This window comes from Microplitis mediator, chromosome 5, assembly GCF_029852145.1.
Source record: "Microplitis mediator isolate UGA2020A chromosome 5, iyMicMedi2.1, whole genome shotgun sequence".
NCBI lineage: Eukaryota > Metazoa > Arthropoda > Insecta > Hymenoptera > Braconidae > Microplitis > Microplitis mediator.
In genome coordinates, this window is record NC_079973.1 from 5,158,490 (window position 1) to 5,171,853 (window position 13,364).

The window sequence follows — 13,364 nt, forward strand, 5'->3', positions numbered from 1 at the left end:
GCAGACAATTCAAAATTTTTGGATTTTTTTTTAACAATTAAATTCGAAGAAAAAAAAAACTAAAAATATGCACATGTAGAAAATTTTAAAAACTGCAGGTGCAATTTTTTCAAATATTTTTTTTTTTATGTTCTATCGTCTAAAAAAAAATCCAAAAATCATTAGACGTCTGCTAACTTCAGTATCATTAAAGTTAGCGGTCACCTGACAATTTTTAAATTTTGAAATAGTAAATAAAAATGTTCATAAAATAAAAATTAAAAAATGCATATTGAGACAATTCGAAATTCAGTACATGCATTTTTTTTTAATTTTATTATTTAAATTTTTTTATACAGAATTAAAAAATTGTACGTCTGCCACATTGACATTTATTATTTTAAAAAGTAAGTATTTATTTTTATTACCAAAAATATTAACAATTTATATTGATAATTATTTCATCTACACTTTAATTACGTGCACTGCACTGAGTATACACTTCTAATGAAAAATTTTTAATAGTGAGACCAATCACCGTTACGCTGATTGTTACAACACGGTAACATTTTAAAAACAAAAACAAATTTTTTGATCTTGTTTTTAAATTTCTAAATTTTTATACTTAAGAAAAATCTTTTGATAAAAATTTTAAATTAAATACTAAGTAATTTTCATTTTTTAAACCACAAAAAATATAAACTGGGTTTTGCTTCCAAAAGTGAGGTTATAAATTTCAAATAAATTATTTCTGTTTCGTATATTAAAACTTGAATTTTTGAAAAAGTGAAACGTAAATGGTAAGCATTTTTCTATTTTAATTCGCGTAATTTTGTGTAATTAAATTAAGATTATTTACATGTCATATATTTGATGTATGTATTTATATAACCCCAAGTTGTTGTCATATTTATTATGTATGGCATAATATATACAAATAAATGATTGTCTTTTTATTTTGTTTATTAACAATAATTTTTTATGATACTGACCATAATTTATGATAATGAAAGTAGCAGACATTTAAAAATTTTCGTTATTTTGAATAAACAAAATAAATATTGACAAGCGAAGATTTTAAAAAAAGCATGGAGAGAATTTTCAAAAATTTTCTTGTTACTTTTTAGAAAAATGTATGAGTGTGAATGTAATAGACATCAGACAAATTTAAAATTATAAATAAATAAAAAAATAATTTTTATAAAAAGTGCATTTATTAATATTTAAATTTTTTAAATGCGAATTTTTTAAAGTTTTATTTTATTAATTATTTAGTCTATTTATTAAAAATTTGAAATTTGTCTGACGTCTACTAAATTCACTCATAAACATTTTTATGATGACAATCAACTTGGTAATTAAAAACACTAGAATTTTCAGTTATCGGTTACTTTTAGCACCATAATAATTTTTGAATTTTTTTCAAAATAAAATTATAAAAAAAAATATTTTGAATAATTTCACTTATAGTTTTTTTAATTTTCTACATGTGCATATTTAATGTTTTTTTTTTTTAATTAGTTGAAAAAAATTTGAAAATTTTTAATTGTCTGCTAACTTCAGGATTAATTATTTTAGATTAAAGGAATTAGAATTTAAATTTTATAGATTTATTTTTTTGTTTTTAGATTTTTATTTGTTGGTATTTAAATAATGGATACTGAAATTGAAAACGAAGACATAATAACAGATGAAGATCGAAAAAAATGGAATTTCGATGGTTACCAATACACCATAAAAACTCAGCATAAAGATACAAAGTAAGAATAATTATGTATTTATAATTTATAAATTCTTTAGTAGTTTCTTAAATTTAAAAATTTAAACACGAAAAGTAACTGATTTAATTAAAATTTTGTCATTGTTAATACAATTAACTTATGATTTCAAAAAAAATGATATTTAAAATCGTAATCGTCCATTATTTTGTTTCAATTAATTATTTAATTTCATCACAACATAAAAAAATACAGAAAAAATTTTTAAGAAAGTTTTTGTGGCCATTGAAAAATTTTTTCTATTGATATTGAGTTTGATTATTAAAAATAAAAAAACATTGACTGTGTATTGTTTTTACTCGCATTCTGTATAAAATATGTCGGCCATTTATTGTTTTAATTTTAAAATGTATACCACGTTTACAAAAACAAAAAAAACATTAAATTTTGATATTTTTAGTATTATAATTAAATAGTGTGAGAAATTTATTTTTATTTATATTGCAGATATTTGTATTGTCTTCATCGGTCTAAAAAAAAATGTCAAGCGCATGGTAAATTTTTTAATGGTAAATTTACGCCAACTATAAAAGATCATACATGCGACAAAACTGAGAGTGAAATAATGAAGGAAATAGAAATGATTGATGTATCTGAAGAAGACAAGTAAGTCTTCCGTTAAGTATTTTTTTTAGTTTTATCAATTTGCAATTAATGTAGAGTAGAAGTACCATTCGTGGTCGCTGCTCTATTTATTGATAATTAAGTTATCAAAAAGTATCAGGAAAAAATTACAGTATAACGATGTGATAAAAAGCATATGATCTTGAACTTAACAAACGATACAGAATGTTTGGATTTCTTTTTCAACGAATTGATTAAAAAAAATTAAAATAAAAATATGCACATGTAGGAAATTAAAAGAACTATACGTGCAATTTTTTTTTATAATTTAACGTTCTGAGAAAAATTCAAAAATTATTAAACGCCGGCTAACTTCAGTTACATTGAAATTAGCAAACAATTAACAATTTTTTGATTTTTTTTTCAACAAATCGATTAAAAAAAAATTAAACTAAAAATACTGGGTCTCCTACCTTACAATTAAAAATTTACAATATAAGAGCCAAAAAAGTCGACAGGATTTTATCAGAAGCCCGTATTAAAATTAATATATTATTTAATTACAGATCTAAAGAAAGAAAAATGGCAGCACGTCTACCAAAAGCAATAGCCATTGATATGGTGTTCAAGTACATTGACAATTTCACAGAAGAATCATTTCCAGCATGGTCATCAGAAATATGGAAGAAAATGAGTAAAGATTCTGGTGGAGTATGGACTAGTCAATCGTTCTATATAAATGTACGTGAAGACAGACGTGGGATATTGACTGAAGCGAGAAAAAAAGCTGGTTTACCACCACTGCCTTCTAAAAAGAAAGTCAAAAAACGAGTTCACTCCGATGACAGCACTGATGATGACGATGACTGGGTATATGGTCCTGATTCTGATAAAGGAGAATCATGGTTTAATTTGGTATTAACTAATAAACAGTGGGTTGAAATAAAGCCACCAGATGGTCTTGGTAGAAAAAAAATACCATTGAGAAAGAACGTATGGACAAATATTATCGCTGATGCGTTTTGGGATCAGTACAGATTACCATGTGCTTATGTATTTAAATATGGGCATGTATATGGTCCAAGTTCAAAATATTATATCATTATTAATGGTAGATGTAGGAGTAAAAAATGCGGGAACAAATTTTATGCTGTTACTGATTTAGAACCCGAACCAAATGAACCACTACGTCTACGAGTCAGAACGAGAAATACAATGATGGAAGAACATGAGGAAGTCAGACGTCCGATTAATGGAGAGCGGAGACGTCAGTTGGCTGAAGCTGCTGCAATAGAAAGCATCCAGAATCCACAAAAACGTTCAGAAGTTTCTGTTGATCTTAAAAAATGCTCGTTGGTGCCTGATACTCAACGCATACTTGAAGCTAAGAAAGCTTTTGCCGAAAAAGTTTTGGATTGTGAAACTGAATCTAATTTAAATTCTACCAATAACAATGGGGATAATAATACTGACGATGATGATAATAATACTGACGACGATAATATTGAAACAGATTCTGTGATTAATGACTCAATGGAAGTTGATGATGATGATGCAGATGCTCCATTTTTGATTTTGTTCAGTACACCTGAACAAAGTCAATTTTATCGCGAGTACTGTAATTTAGATAACGTACAGGCGATTGGTATCGACAAAACAGGGAATCTTATACCATTTGTATAATATTTAAAAAATGTAGATATACATAAAAATATATGTATTTTTTTATAGATTACTTAAGGCAAGATAAAATTTTATTTTAGTTTAGAAAATGACTTTTATTTAATTATTATTATTATTAAAAAATAAATAAATATCTTTCGTTGAACAATTTATGATAAACTGTATAGAAGTTATAAGTATTCAGTTTAAATAATTTTGTAGCCTAATGATTAAAGTAAATACTGTTGATACTAATGACGAAGTACAATATTATAATAAACAATTTAGATTTTTAAAAAATTTTTTTATATTATCGTAAGTTTGTTAAAAATAAAAATTATTACAATATTAATTATTTTTGGGTTTTTATTTTTAAAGTAACTGCGAAAGTTAATTAATACATTACTGAACTAACAGAAAATTGTGTCCTTTTATACCCGATGGTTGCGGACGTTAAGATGACGGGCCGTGTAATTTATTACGTGAAATTCTTCAGGAAATAAATAACAAAGAATTTACCGCTGATGACAGAAATGACACGGCTTTTTTTTAATTGCGATGGGTGTTGCAGCAAACAATTTAGAGGATCCGGTAGTGAGCGATAAAGTTCATTAATTATTACTGACTGGTGATAATTACAATTTTATTGGAGAGGGTTTCAAAGAAAATAATTATTACAAGCATTACTTTTTGCTGCAAGTCAAAAATCAATCGATTGATGTGTTCATGAATAATTACTATGATGATTTTATACAGGACATTTATACTCCGGAGCCGGTTGTTAGGGAAACTGTACTGTACGCCTTTGGAAGCTAATGATCCTAATATGAGCAGAGAATATTTGTCAAAACTATGGACGCATATGATACACTGATCATTTGGAGAGAAAGAATCTTGTCTCCAAAGCTTTGAATTTGATGCGGGTTCATTGCAAACCGGATAAAGATTCACCTTTTAACAAAATTTTTGCTGATGCTGGTTTGACTGTTTGGGATTTCGTCACGATTCAACAATCAAAAAGAATTCGAAAATTAAATTGGGATGGAACAATTCTTGCAGACACAGCTATCCTCACCAGATGTTGAACAAGTTACAGAGATACTAGACAGTTTAATTACACTGTTTTGTCCCACCTGCTATGAATCTAATACAGTATTGTACAGAAAATGGGTTACAAAATACAGCAGCTACGACTATAAAACTTCAGTCCAATGTATCGTTAACCAAATGGGATCAGGATCGTTTGGAGAGATTTGTTAATTCCACAATAATAACAAATCCCGAAAAAATACCAGCAGTTTAAATGTTTTTTACATAAATATTCGAAGTGAAACCTTAAATTTTATTATAGTTTTATTAGTGTAAAGGAATTAATAAAAAATGAACCAATTGAAAAAAAAAAAAATTATTATTAATTTTTTTTATTTATTATATGAAAAATAACTTTAACATTTCAACAGTTTGATTAAGTACTCGTTGAAGTTTTATGTTGAATGTGAAAAATAATAATCATATCTTCTTATACAATGTCCAAACGGCATCTTCGTATACCCCCAATGATGAAACGACGTGGTACTCATTTTTTGAAAAAAAGTTTAACACGTTCACTATTGATTCTGTAAATAAATAAAATAAATAAAATAAGGTAATTGTCCTGCTACAATATTGTCAAAAAGTTATGAGCCATATACGCAGTAAGAGTAGGTTAGGTGGTAGTTAAAACGAGACATTGCTTTTGTTTGATACTGCACCCGTGAGAAATCAACCTACACATTACTCATATATACGTATAAACAAATACTATTGAACATTTTCTTAAATTAAAATTTGACAACGTCGGATATACTCTGCCAGTTGCTGTATAGTGTACTGAGTATATGTTTAAATTTACCGCTCAAATGATACCATGTATAATCGCGTACAGCGTTGTCAGATTGTTTTTTTCTAATTCACCGACATGTATATTTTTTCATTAATTGTTGAACTTTGCGTTGCTATATCTTAACAATGAGATGGTGAATACTTAATTTTTTTTCTTAAATAAATTCAGACCAAATTCATTAATTTTCTGTTAGTTTTCCAAAAGTTTCTGACTGTTAGTTTTTTTATTAGAATCACGAACGCGACTTGAAACGCATACTCCTCATTGCTCGCAATGTTAATGATACGAACTTTGATTATTAATAATTCAAATTAGAGATGGTCAATCGACTTCAAATTTTAACGGTAATTGTATCTTGATACCCTTAATAAGTATAAAAAAATTTATAACTTTCTGACCCTATGCCCATCACCCGACAACTACCTTACACTCAAGTCCTCAACCGGTAATATCTTTGTTGCACTTGTGCAGTAAATGGAAACTTTAAAAAAATAATTATTTGCTTACCAGGATATTCGCATGCACCCACCAAAGCTATAATTAAAAAAAAAAAAAATATTAAGGAATTGCACTGATAGTTTTTTTAATTTTCTACAAGTGCATATTTTTAATTTTTGTAACTAATTAGTTGAAAATAAAATTTAAAAATTTTTAATTGACTGCTAAATTCATAATCATAACATAGTAAATATAAGGAAAATATTACTTACCGTTTTTGTCCGTCGCTTTATAGTACTTTGCGTCTCCGGAAAAATTAAATTCTTTTTTATACTTCTTCCAGAGGTGAACGTCAAGCCCACGAACCGAAATGTTTTCGAACGAATTCTTATCATTTTTATTATCCCTACGGGCTCGAACCAATAAGTGAGTTCCTGCCATAATTTTTTTGAATGTATCTGAAAAATAATGAATAATAAAAATATTAATATACTTGTAGCAATAAAAAAATGATACTGAAGTTAGCCGACGTCTAATAATTTTTAGATTTTTTTTTAAATAATAAATTATAAAAAAAAATAATATTCGAGAAAATTCCACCAATAGTTTTTTAAATTTTCTACAAGTGCATATTTTTAGAGTTTTTTTCTGTAATTGATTTTTTGAAAAAAAATAATCCGAAAATTTTTCATTGTCTGCTAACTTCAGGATCATAACAAATCAAATAATTATGATACTGAAGTTAGCCGGCGTCTAATAATTTTTAAAATTTTTTTTAAGCATTAAATGATAAAAACAAAGAATATTTGAAAAATTTGCACCTGTAGTTTTGTAAATTTTCTACATGTGGATATTTTTAGTTTTTGTTTTTTCTGTAATTGATTTGTTGAAAAAAAAAAATCCAAAAAATTTAAATTGTCTGCTAACTTCAGGATCATAAATAATTTTATTTTATGAGTGTGGATGTAGCAGACATCAGACAAATTTAAAAATATGAATAAATAGAGGAAAGAGTTAAAAAAATTATATTTATAAAAAATGCACTTCTTATTTTCAAAATTTTTTAAATGCGCATTTTTTAAAAATTTCATATTATTAATGGTTTACTCTATTTATTAATAATTTTTAATTTTTCTGATGTCTGCTAAATTCACACTTATTCATTTTTTTTTTTATTTTATTGTTTTTTTTTAAATAAATTGTAAAAATAATAATGATCGTAAAGTTAGCAGACATTTGAAATTGAAAAAATTTTTTTTCAACAGATAAATAATGAAAAAAAAAACATTTATACGAAAACGCACATGTCGGAAATTTTATAAACTGTATGTGCAATTTTTAAAAATATGTATCTCAATATTTATTTTTTTGTTAAATGAAATCCAAAAACTTTCAACAAAAAAATAAATATTAAAAAATATATTTTGAAAAATTACACGTATAATTTAGAAAATTTCCGACATGTGCGTTTTGCAGAAATGTTTTTTTTTCATTATTTATCTGTTAAAAAAGTTTTTTTTTAACAGATAAATAATGTCTGCTAACTTTACTATCAATTAAATGATTATTTAGAACTAAATAATACATTTATATTTTAATTATAATTACTTACATAATTATATCGGAAAAAAATTAGGACGCACAACTCAGAGCTGATAGAAGAAAGAACGAATTCAAAACATATACGTATGACCTTTCTATAGCCCCCACCTTTGTATACATTCCATAAGCAGCTTTGTTTATGAGTGTGAATGTAGCTGACAACTATTTATTTTTTAAATTGTGGAATAAATAAATAAAATGTAAGTACAATAAAAATTGAAGAATACGTATTTGAGTAATTTAAAACTTATTACGCGCATTTTGTTACAATTCATTAATTTAATTTATTTATTTCTTTGCTTAAAATTTATAAATTGTCGAGTGTCTGCTACATTCATACTCACCTTTCTTTGTCGCTCTTCTCGTGCGCTCTCTCTTCTCTCCATCAGTCGTCCATTTTGTTTGTTTGTTTTTTTTTATTAACAATAATAATAATAATAATCCCGAAGTTAGCAGACATTTAAAAATTTTTAAATTTTCGTCTTTCTACAAATCAATTGCAAAAAAATATGTACATGTAGAAAATTTTAAAAACTACAGGTGCAATTTTTTTAAATATTTTTTTTTTATGTTTTATCGTCTAAAAAAAAATACAAAAATTATCAGACGTCTGCTAACTTCAGTATCATTAATAATAGTGTTTCAAAAATAAAAAAAAATTAAATATTTTCAAATTTGGATTTTTTATAATAAAAACATGTAAGTATTGTAAAATAAATTGGAGTTAATTAAAAATTATGGCATGAAATGAGCAGACAATCGTATAATAAACTGTTAATTAATTGACAATTTTCGATAATTTTATTTCAACGATTTAATTAAAAAGAAAAAACAATTAAAAATATGCACATGTAGAAAATTTAAAAAACTATAATGCAATTTTTAAAAAATATTTTTTACCGGTGTGAATGTAGCAGACATTAGACAAATTTAAAATTATAAATAAATAGAGGAAAAAAATAATATTTATAATGAATGCACTTCTTATTTTCAAAATTTTTTAAATGCGCATTTTTTTTTAATTTTATTTTATGAATTGTTTACTCTATGTATTTATAATTTTTAATTTTTCTGATGTTTGCTACATTCACATTCATAAAAATTTATATGACAATCAACTTGGTAATTAAAAACACCAGAATTTTCAATTGTCGGCTGCTTTTAGCATTACAATAATTTCTGGATTTTTTTCAAATTGATAAATTACAAAAAAAAAAAACATTTAAAATAATTGTAGTTATAGTTTTTTTAATTTTCTACATGTGCATATTTTTGAAGTTTTTTTAATTTTTTTTTATTTTTAATGGTTGAAAACAAAATTAGAAAATTGACGATTGCCTGCTGACTTCAGTATCATTACCCGACCAGGGAACTGGTACTCAATCATTTCATGTATTTGTATATCAATATTTAGTCAAATTTAGTGTATATAGATATACAAATATGTGAGTGATCAGGTTCTAGTTCCCTGGTCGGGAACTGGGTCTCCTACCTTAAAATTAAAATTTACAATATAAGAGCCAACAAAATCGATAGGATTTTATCAGAAGCCCATATTAAAATTAATATATTATTTAATTACAGATCTAAAGAACGAAAAATGGCAGCACGTCTACCAAAAGCAATAGCCATTGATATGGTGTTCAAATACATTGACAATTTCACAGAAGAATCATTTCCAGCATGGTCATCAGAAATATGGAAGAAAATGAGTAAAAACTCTGGTGGAGTATGGACTAGTTAATCGTTCTATATAAATGTACGTGAAGATAGACGTGGGATATTGACTGAAGCGAGAAAAAAAGCTGGTTTACCACCGCTGCCTTCTAAAAAGAACGTCAAAAAATGAGTTCACTCAGATGACAGCACTGATGATGACGATGACTGGGTATATGGTCCTGATTCTGATAAAGGAGAATCATGGTTTAATTTGGTATTAACTAATAAACAGTGGGTTGAAATAAAGCCACCAGATGGTCTTGGTAGAAAAAAAATACCATTGAGAAAGAACGTATGGACAAATATTATCGCTGATGCGTTTTGGGATCAGTACAGATTACCATGTGCTTATGTATTTAAATATGGGCATGTGTATGGTCCAAGTTCAAAATATTATATTATTATTAATGGTACATGTAGGAGTAAAAAATGTGGGAACATTTTATTTTTTCTTCAGTACACCTGAACAAAGTCAATTTTATCGCGAGTACTGTATCACTAGTAGCCGGTGGAGCAACAAATTCTCCAGTGAACATCGAGATTCCCCTTTACAAAGAACGTGGGTCGACAGACATGCTACGAGCTCTCGTACGGACAATAAAACGTGACCCAACAGCCCCACGTTACAAATATCACGATGATCCTTATTTAATTCCACTATCAAATATGTGAAAACGTTCATTCGCTTTAGCCCAAGAAGCCGGACGTAGAACTGCCATGAGGTTTCGTCAACAACATGCGAATTTGAAAAAATGAACCAATTGAAAAAAAAAAAAAAAAAATATTATTATTTTTTTTATTTATTATATGAAAAATAACTTTAACATTTCAACAGTTTGATTAAGTATTCGTTAAAGTTTTATGTTCAATGTGATAAGTAATAATCATTTCTTCTTATACAATGTCCAAACGGAATCTTCGTATACCCCCAATGATGAAACGACGTGGTACCCATTTTCTGATAAAAAGTTCAACACGTCCCCTATTAATGCTGTAAATAAATAAAATAATTAAAATAAGGTAATTGTCCTGCTATAATATTGTCAAAAAGTTATGAGCCATATATACCCAGTAAGAGTAGGTTAGGTGGTAGTTAAAACGAGACATTGCTTTTATTTGATACTGCACCCGTGAGAAGTCTACCTACACATTACTCATATAATACGTATAAACAAATACTATTGAACATCTTCTTAAATTAAAATTTGACAACGTCGCATATAATCTGCCAGTTGCTGTATAGTGTACTGAGTATATGTTTAAATTTACCGCTCAAATGATACTGTGTATACTCGCGTACAGTGTTGTCAGATTGTTTTTTTCTAATTCACCGACATGTATATTTTTTCATTTATTGTTGAACTTTGCGTTGCAATATCTTAACAATGAGATGGCGAATACTTAATTTTTTTTCTTAAATAAATTCAGGCCAAATTCATTAATTTTCTGTTAGTTTTCCAAAAGTTTCTGACTGTTATTTTTTTTATTAGAATCACGAACGCGACTATAAACACATACTCCTCATTGCTCGCAATGTTAATGATACGAATTTTGATTATTAATAATTCAAATTAGAGATGGTCAATCGACTTCAAATTTTAACGGTAGTTGTATCTTAATACCCTTAATAAGTTTAAAAAAATTTATAACTTTCTGATCCTATGCCCATCTCCCGACAACTACCTTACATTCAAGTCCTCAACCGGTAATATCTTTGTTGCACTTGTGCAGTAAATGGAAACTTTAAAAAAATAATTATTTGCTTACCAGGATTTTCGCATGAATTCACCATAACTGTAATTAAAAAAAAAAAAATATTAAGGAATTGCACTGATAGTTTTTTTAATTTTCTACAAGTGCATATTTTTAATTTTTGTAACTAATTAGTTGAAAATAAAATCTAAAAATTTTTAATTGTCTGCTAAATTCATAATCATAATATATAGTAAATATAAGGAAAATTTTACTTACCGTATTTGTCCGCTGCTTGAGGGTCCTCCTCTGTTTCTTCGGGAAGAGTAAATTCTTTTTTATACTTCTCCCAGAGGGGAGCGTCAAGCCCACGAACCCAAATGTTTTCGTACCATTTCATTTCTTTCTGCTCCCTAAAGGCTCGGACCCATAAGTAAGTTCCTGCCATAATTTTTTTTGAATGTATCTGAAAAATAATGAATAATAAAAATATTAATATACTTGCAGCAATAAAAAAATGATACATAAGTTAGCCGACGTCTAATAATTTTTAGATTTTTTTTAATAATAAATTATAAAAAAAATAATATTTGAAAAAATTCCACCTGTAGTTTTTTAAATTTTCTACATGTGCATATTTTTAGTTTTTGTTTTTTTGTAAATGATTTGTTAAAAAAAAAAAAAAATACGAAAATTTTTAATTGTCTGTACATTTCAGGGTCATATTTTATGAAATGATACTGAAATTAGCATACGTTTAATAGTTTTTAGATTTTTTTCAAGCCGATAAATTATAAAAAAAAAATAAATAAATTGCACTCATAGTTGTTTTAATTTTATACATGTGCATATTTTTAGTTTTTTTTTCTGTAATTGATTTTTTGAAAAAAAATAATCCGAAAATTTTTCATTGTCTGCTAACTTCAGGATCATAACAAATCAAATAATTATGATACTGAAGTTAGCCGGCGTCTAATAATTTTTTTAATTTTTTTTAAGCATTAAATGATAAAAACTAAGAATATTTGGAAAATTTGCAACTAGTTTTGTAAATTTTCTACATGTGGATATTTGTAGTTTTTGTTTTTTTTTTTTGTAATTGATTTGTTGAAAAAAAATTCAAAAAATTTTAATTGTCTGCTAACTTTAGAATCATAAATAATTTTATTCTATGAGTGTGAATGTAGCAGACATTAGACAAATTTAAAATTATAAATAAATAGAGGAAAGAATTTAAAAAATAATATTTATAAAAAATGCACTTCTTACTTTCAAAATTTTTTAAAGGCGCATTTTTTAAAAATTTCATATTATTAATGTTTTACTCTATTTATTAATAGTTTTAAATTTTTCTGATGTCTGCAATATTCAAACTCATTTTTATTTTCAGTTTTTTTTTTAAATAAATTGTAAAAATAATAATGATCGTAACGTTAGCAGACATTTGAAATTAAAAATAATTATTTTTAACAGATAAATAATGAAAAAAAAAAAACATTTCTACAAAAACGCACATGTCGGAAATTTTATAAACTATACGTGCAATTTTTCAAAATATTTTTTTTAATATTTATTTTTTTTGATAAAAAAAATCCAAAAATTTTTAACAAAAAATTAAATATTAAATAAAATATTTTGAAAAATTGCACGTATAATTTATAAAATTTCCGACATGTGCGTTGTTGGGGAAATGTTTTTTTTCATTATTTATCTGTTAAAAAAAAAAATTTTTAACAGATAAATAATGTCTGCCAACTTTACTATCATTAAAATAATTATTCAGAACAAAATGATACATTTTTATTTTATAATAAAACATAATTACTTACATAAAATTAAACAGGATTAAGTTGCGACGCACAAGCTATTAGCGATTCAAGAAGAAAGAGCGAATATTATACATATACGTATGACCCTTCTATAGCCCCCACCTTTGTATAAATTCCATAAGCAGCTTTGTTTGTGAGTGTGAATGTAGCTGACAATTATTTATTTTTTAAATTGTGGAATAAATAAATAAAATGTAAGTACAATAAAAATTAGGGAAT

At 26.1% G+C, this 13,364-nt stretch overlaps 2 protein-coding genes and 1 long non-coding RNA gene across 4 annotated transcripts; 1 reads left to right on the forward strand and 2 right to left on the reverse strand.

The window, feature by feature from the left end:
* Positions 1-482: 482 nt before the first annotated feature.
* On the forward strand, positions 483-4,254 carry LOC130667946 (uncharacterized). The gene is made up of 4 exons (XM_057469884.1): positions 483-779; positions 1,608-1,739; positions 2,205-2,363; positions 2,888-4,254. Exons 2-4 carry the CDS (start codon positions 1,633-1,635, stop codon positions 4,002-4,004), a joined length of 1,383 nt encoding a protein of 460 aa, XP_057325867.1. The 5' UTR covers positions 483-779; positions 1,608-1,632; the 3' UTR covers positions 4,005-4,254.
* A 1,134-nt stretch (positions 4,255-5,388) lies between these two features.
* LOC130667951 (uncharacterized) lies at positions 5,389-8,264 on the reverse strand. 2 transcript variants are annotated; one of them, XR_008989934.1, is made up of 5 exons: positions 8,250-8,264; positions 7,916-8,067; positions 6,576-6,761; positions 6,373-6,399; positions 5,389-5,599 (listed from the first exon to the last, which is right to left on the reverse strand). It is a non-coding gene; the product is annotated as an uncharacterized LOC130667951 (long non-coding RNA). The 2 variants fall into 2 exon arrangements; XR_008989933.1 differs by lacking the exon at positions 8,250-8,264 and having other exon boundaries at positions 7,916-8,076.
* Positions 8,265-10,406: 2,142 nt separating this feature from the next.
* LOC130667950 (uncharacterized) lies at positions 10,407-13,304 on the reverse strand. The gene is made up of 4 exons (XM_057469891.1): positions 13,146-13,304; positions 11,596-11,782; positions 11,392-11,418; positions 10,407-10,615 (listed from the first exon to the last, which is right to left on the reverse strand). Exons 2-4 carry the CDS (start codon positions 11,762-11,764, stop codon positions 10,509-10,511), a joined length of 303 nt encoding a protein of 100 aa, XP_057325874.1. The 5' UTR covers positions 11,765-11,782; positions 13,146-13,304; the 3' UTR covers positions 10,407-10,508.
* Between the last annotated feature and the right edge of the window lie 60 nt (positions 13,305-13,364).

Bases quoted from the DNA above. Each gene is read 5' to 3' on its own strand.
- LOC130667946 (XM_057469884.1), top strand. From the start codon at position 1,633: ATGGATACTGAAATTGAAAACGAAGACATAATAACAGATGAAGATCGA. The intron at 1,740-2,204 runs GTAAGAATAATT...TTTATATTGCAG, and splicing joins ACTCAGCATAAAGATACAAA to ATATTTGTATTGTCTTCATC. The intron at 2,364-2,887 runs GTAAGTCTTCCG...ATTTAATTACAG, and splicing joins GATGTATCTGAAGAAGACAA to ATCTAAAGAAAGAAAAATGG.
- LOC130667950 (XM_057469891.1), bottom strand. From the start codon at position 11,764: ATGGCAGGAACTTACTTATGGGTCCGAGCCTTTAGGGAGCAGAAAGAA. The intron at 11,419-11,595 runs GTAAGTAAAATT...TTTTAATTACAG, and splicing joins TCAAGCAGCGGACAAATACG to TTATGGTGAATTCATGCGAA. The intron at 10,616-11,391 runs GTAAGCAAATAA...ATTTATTTACAG, and splicing joins GAATTCATGCGAAAATCCTG to CATTAATAGGGGACGTGTTG.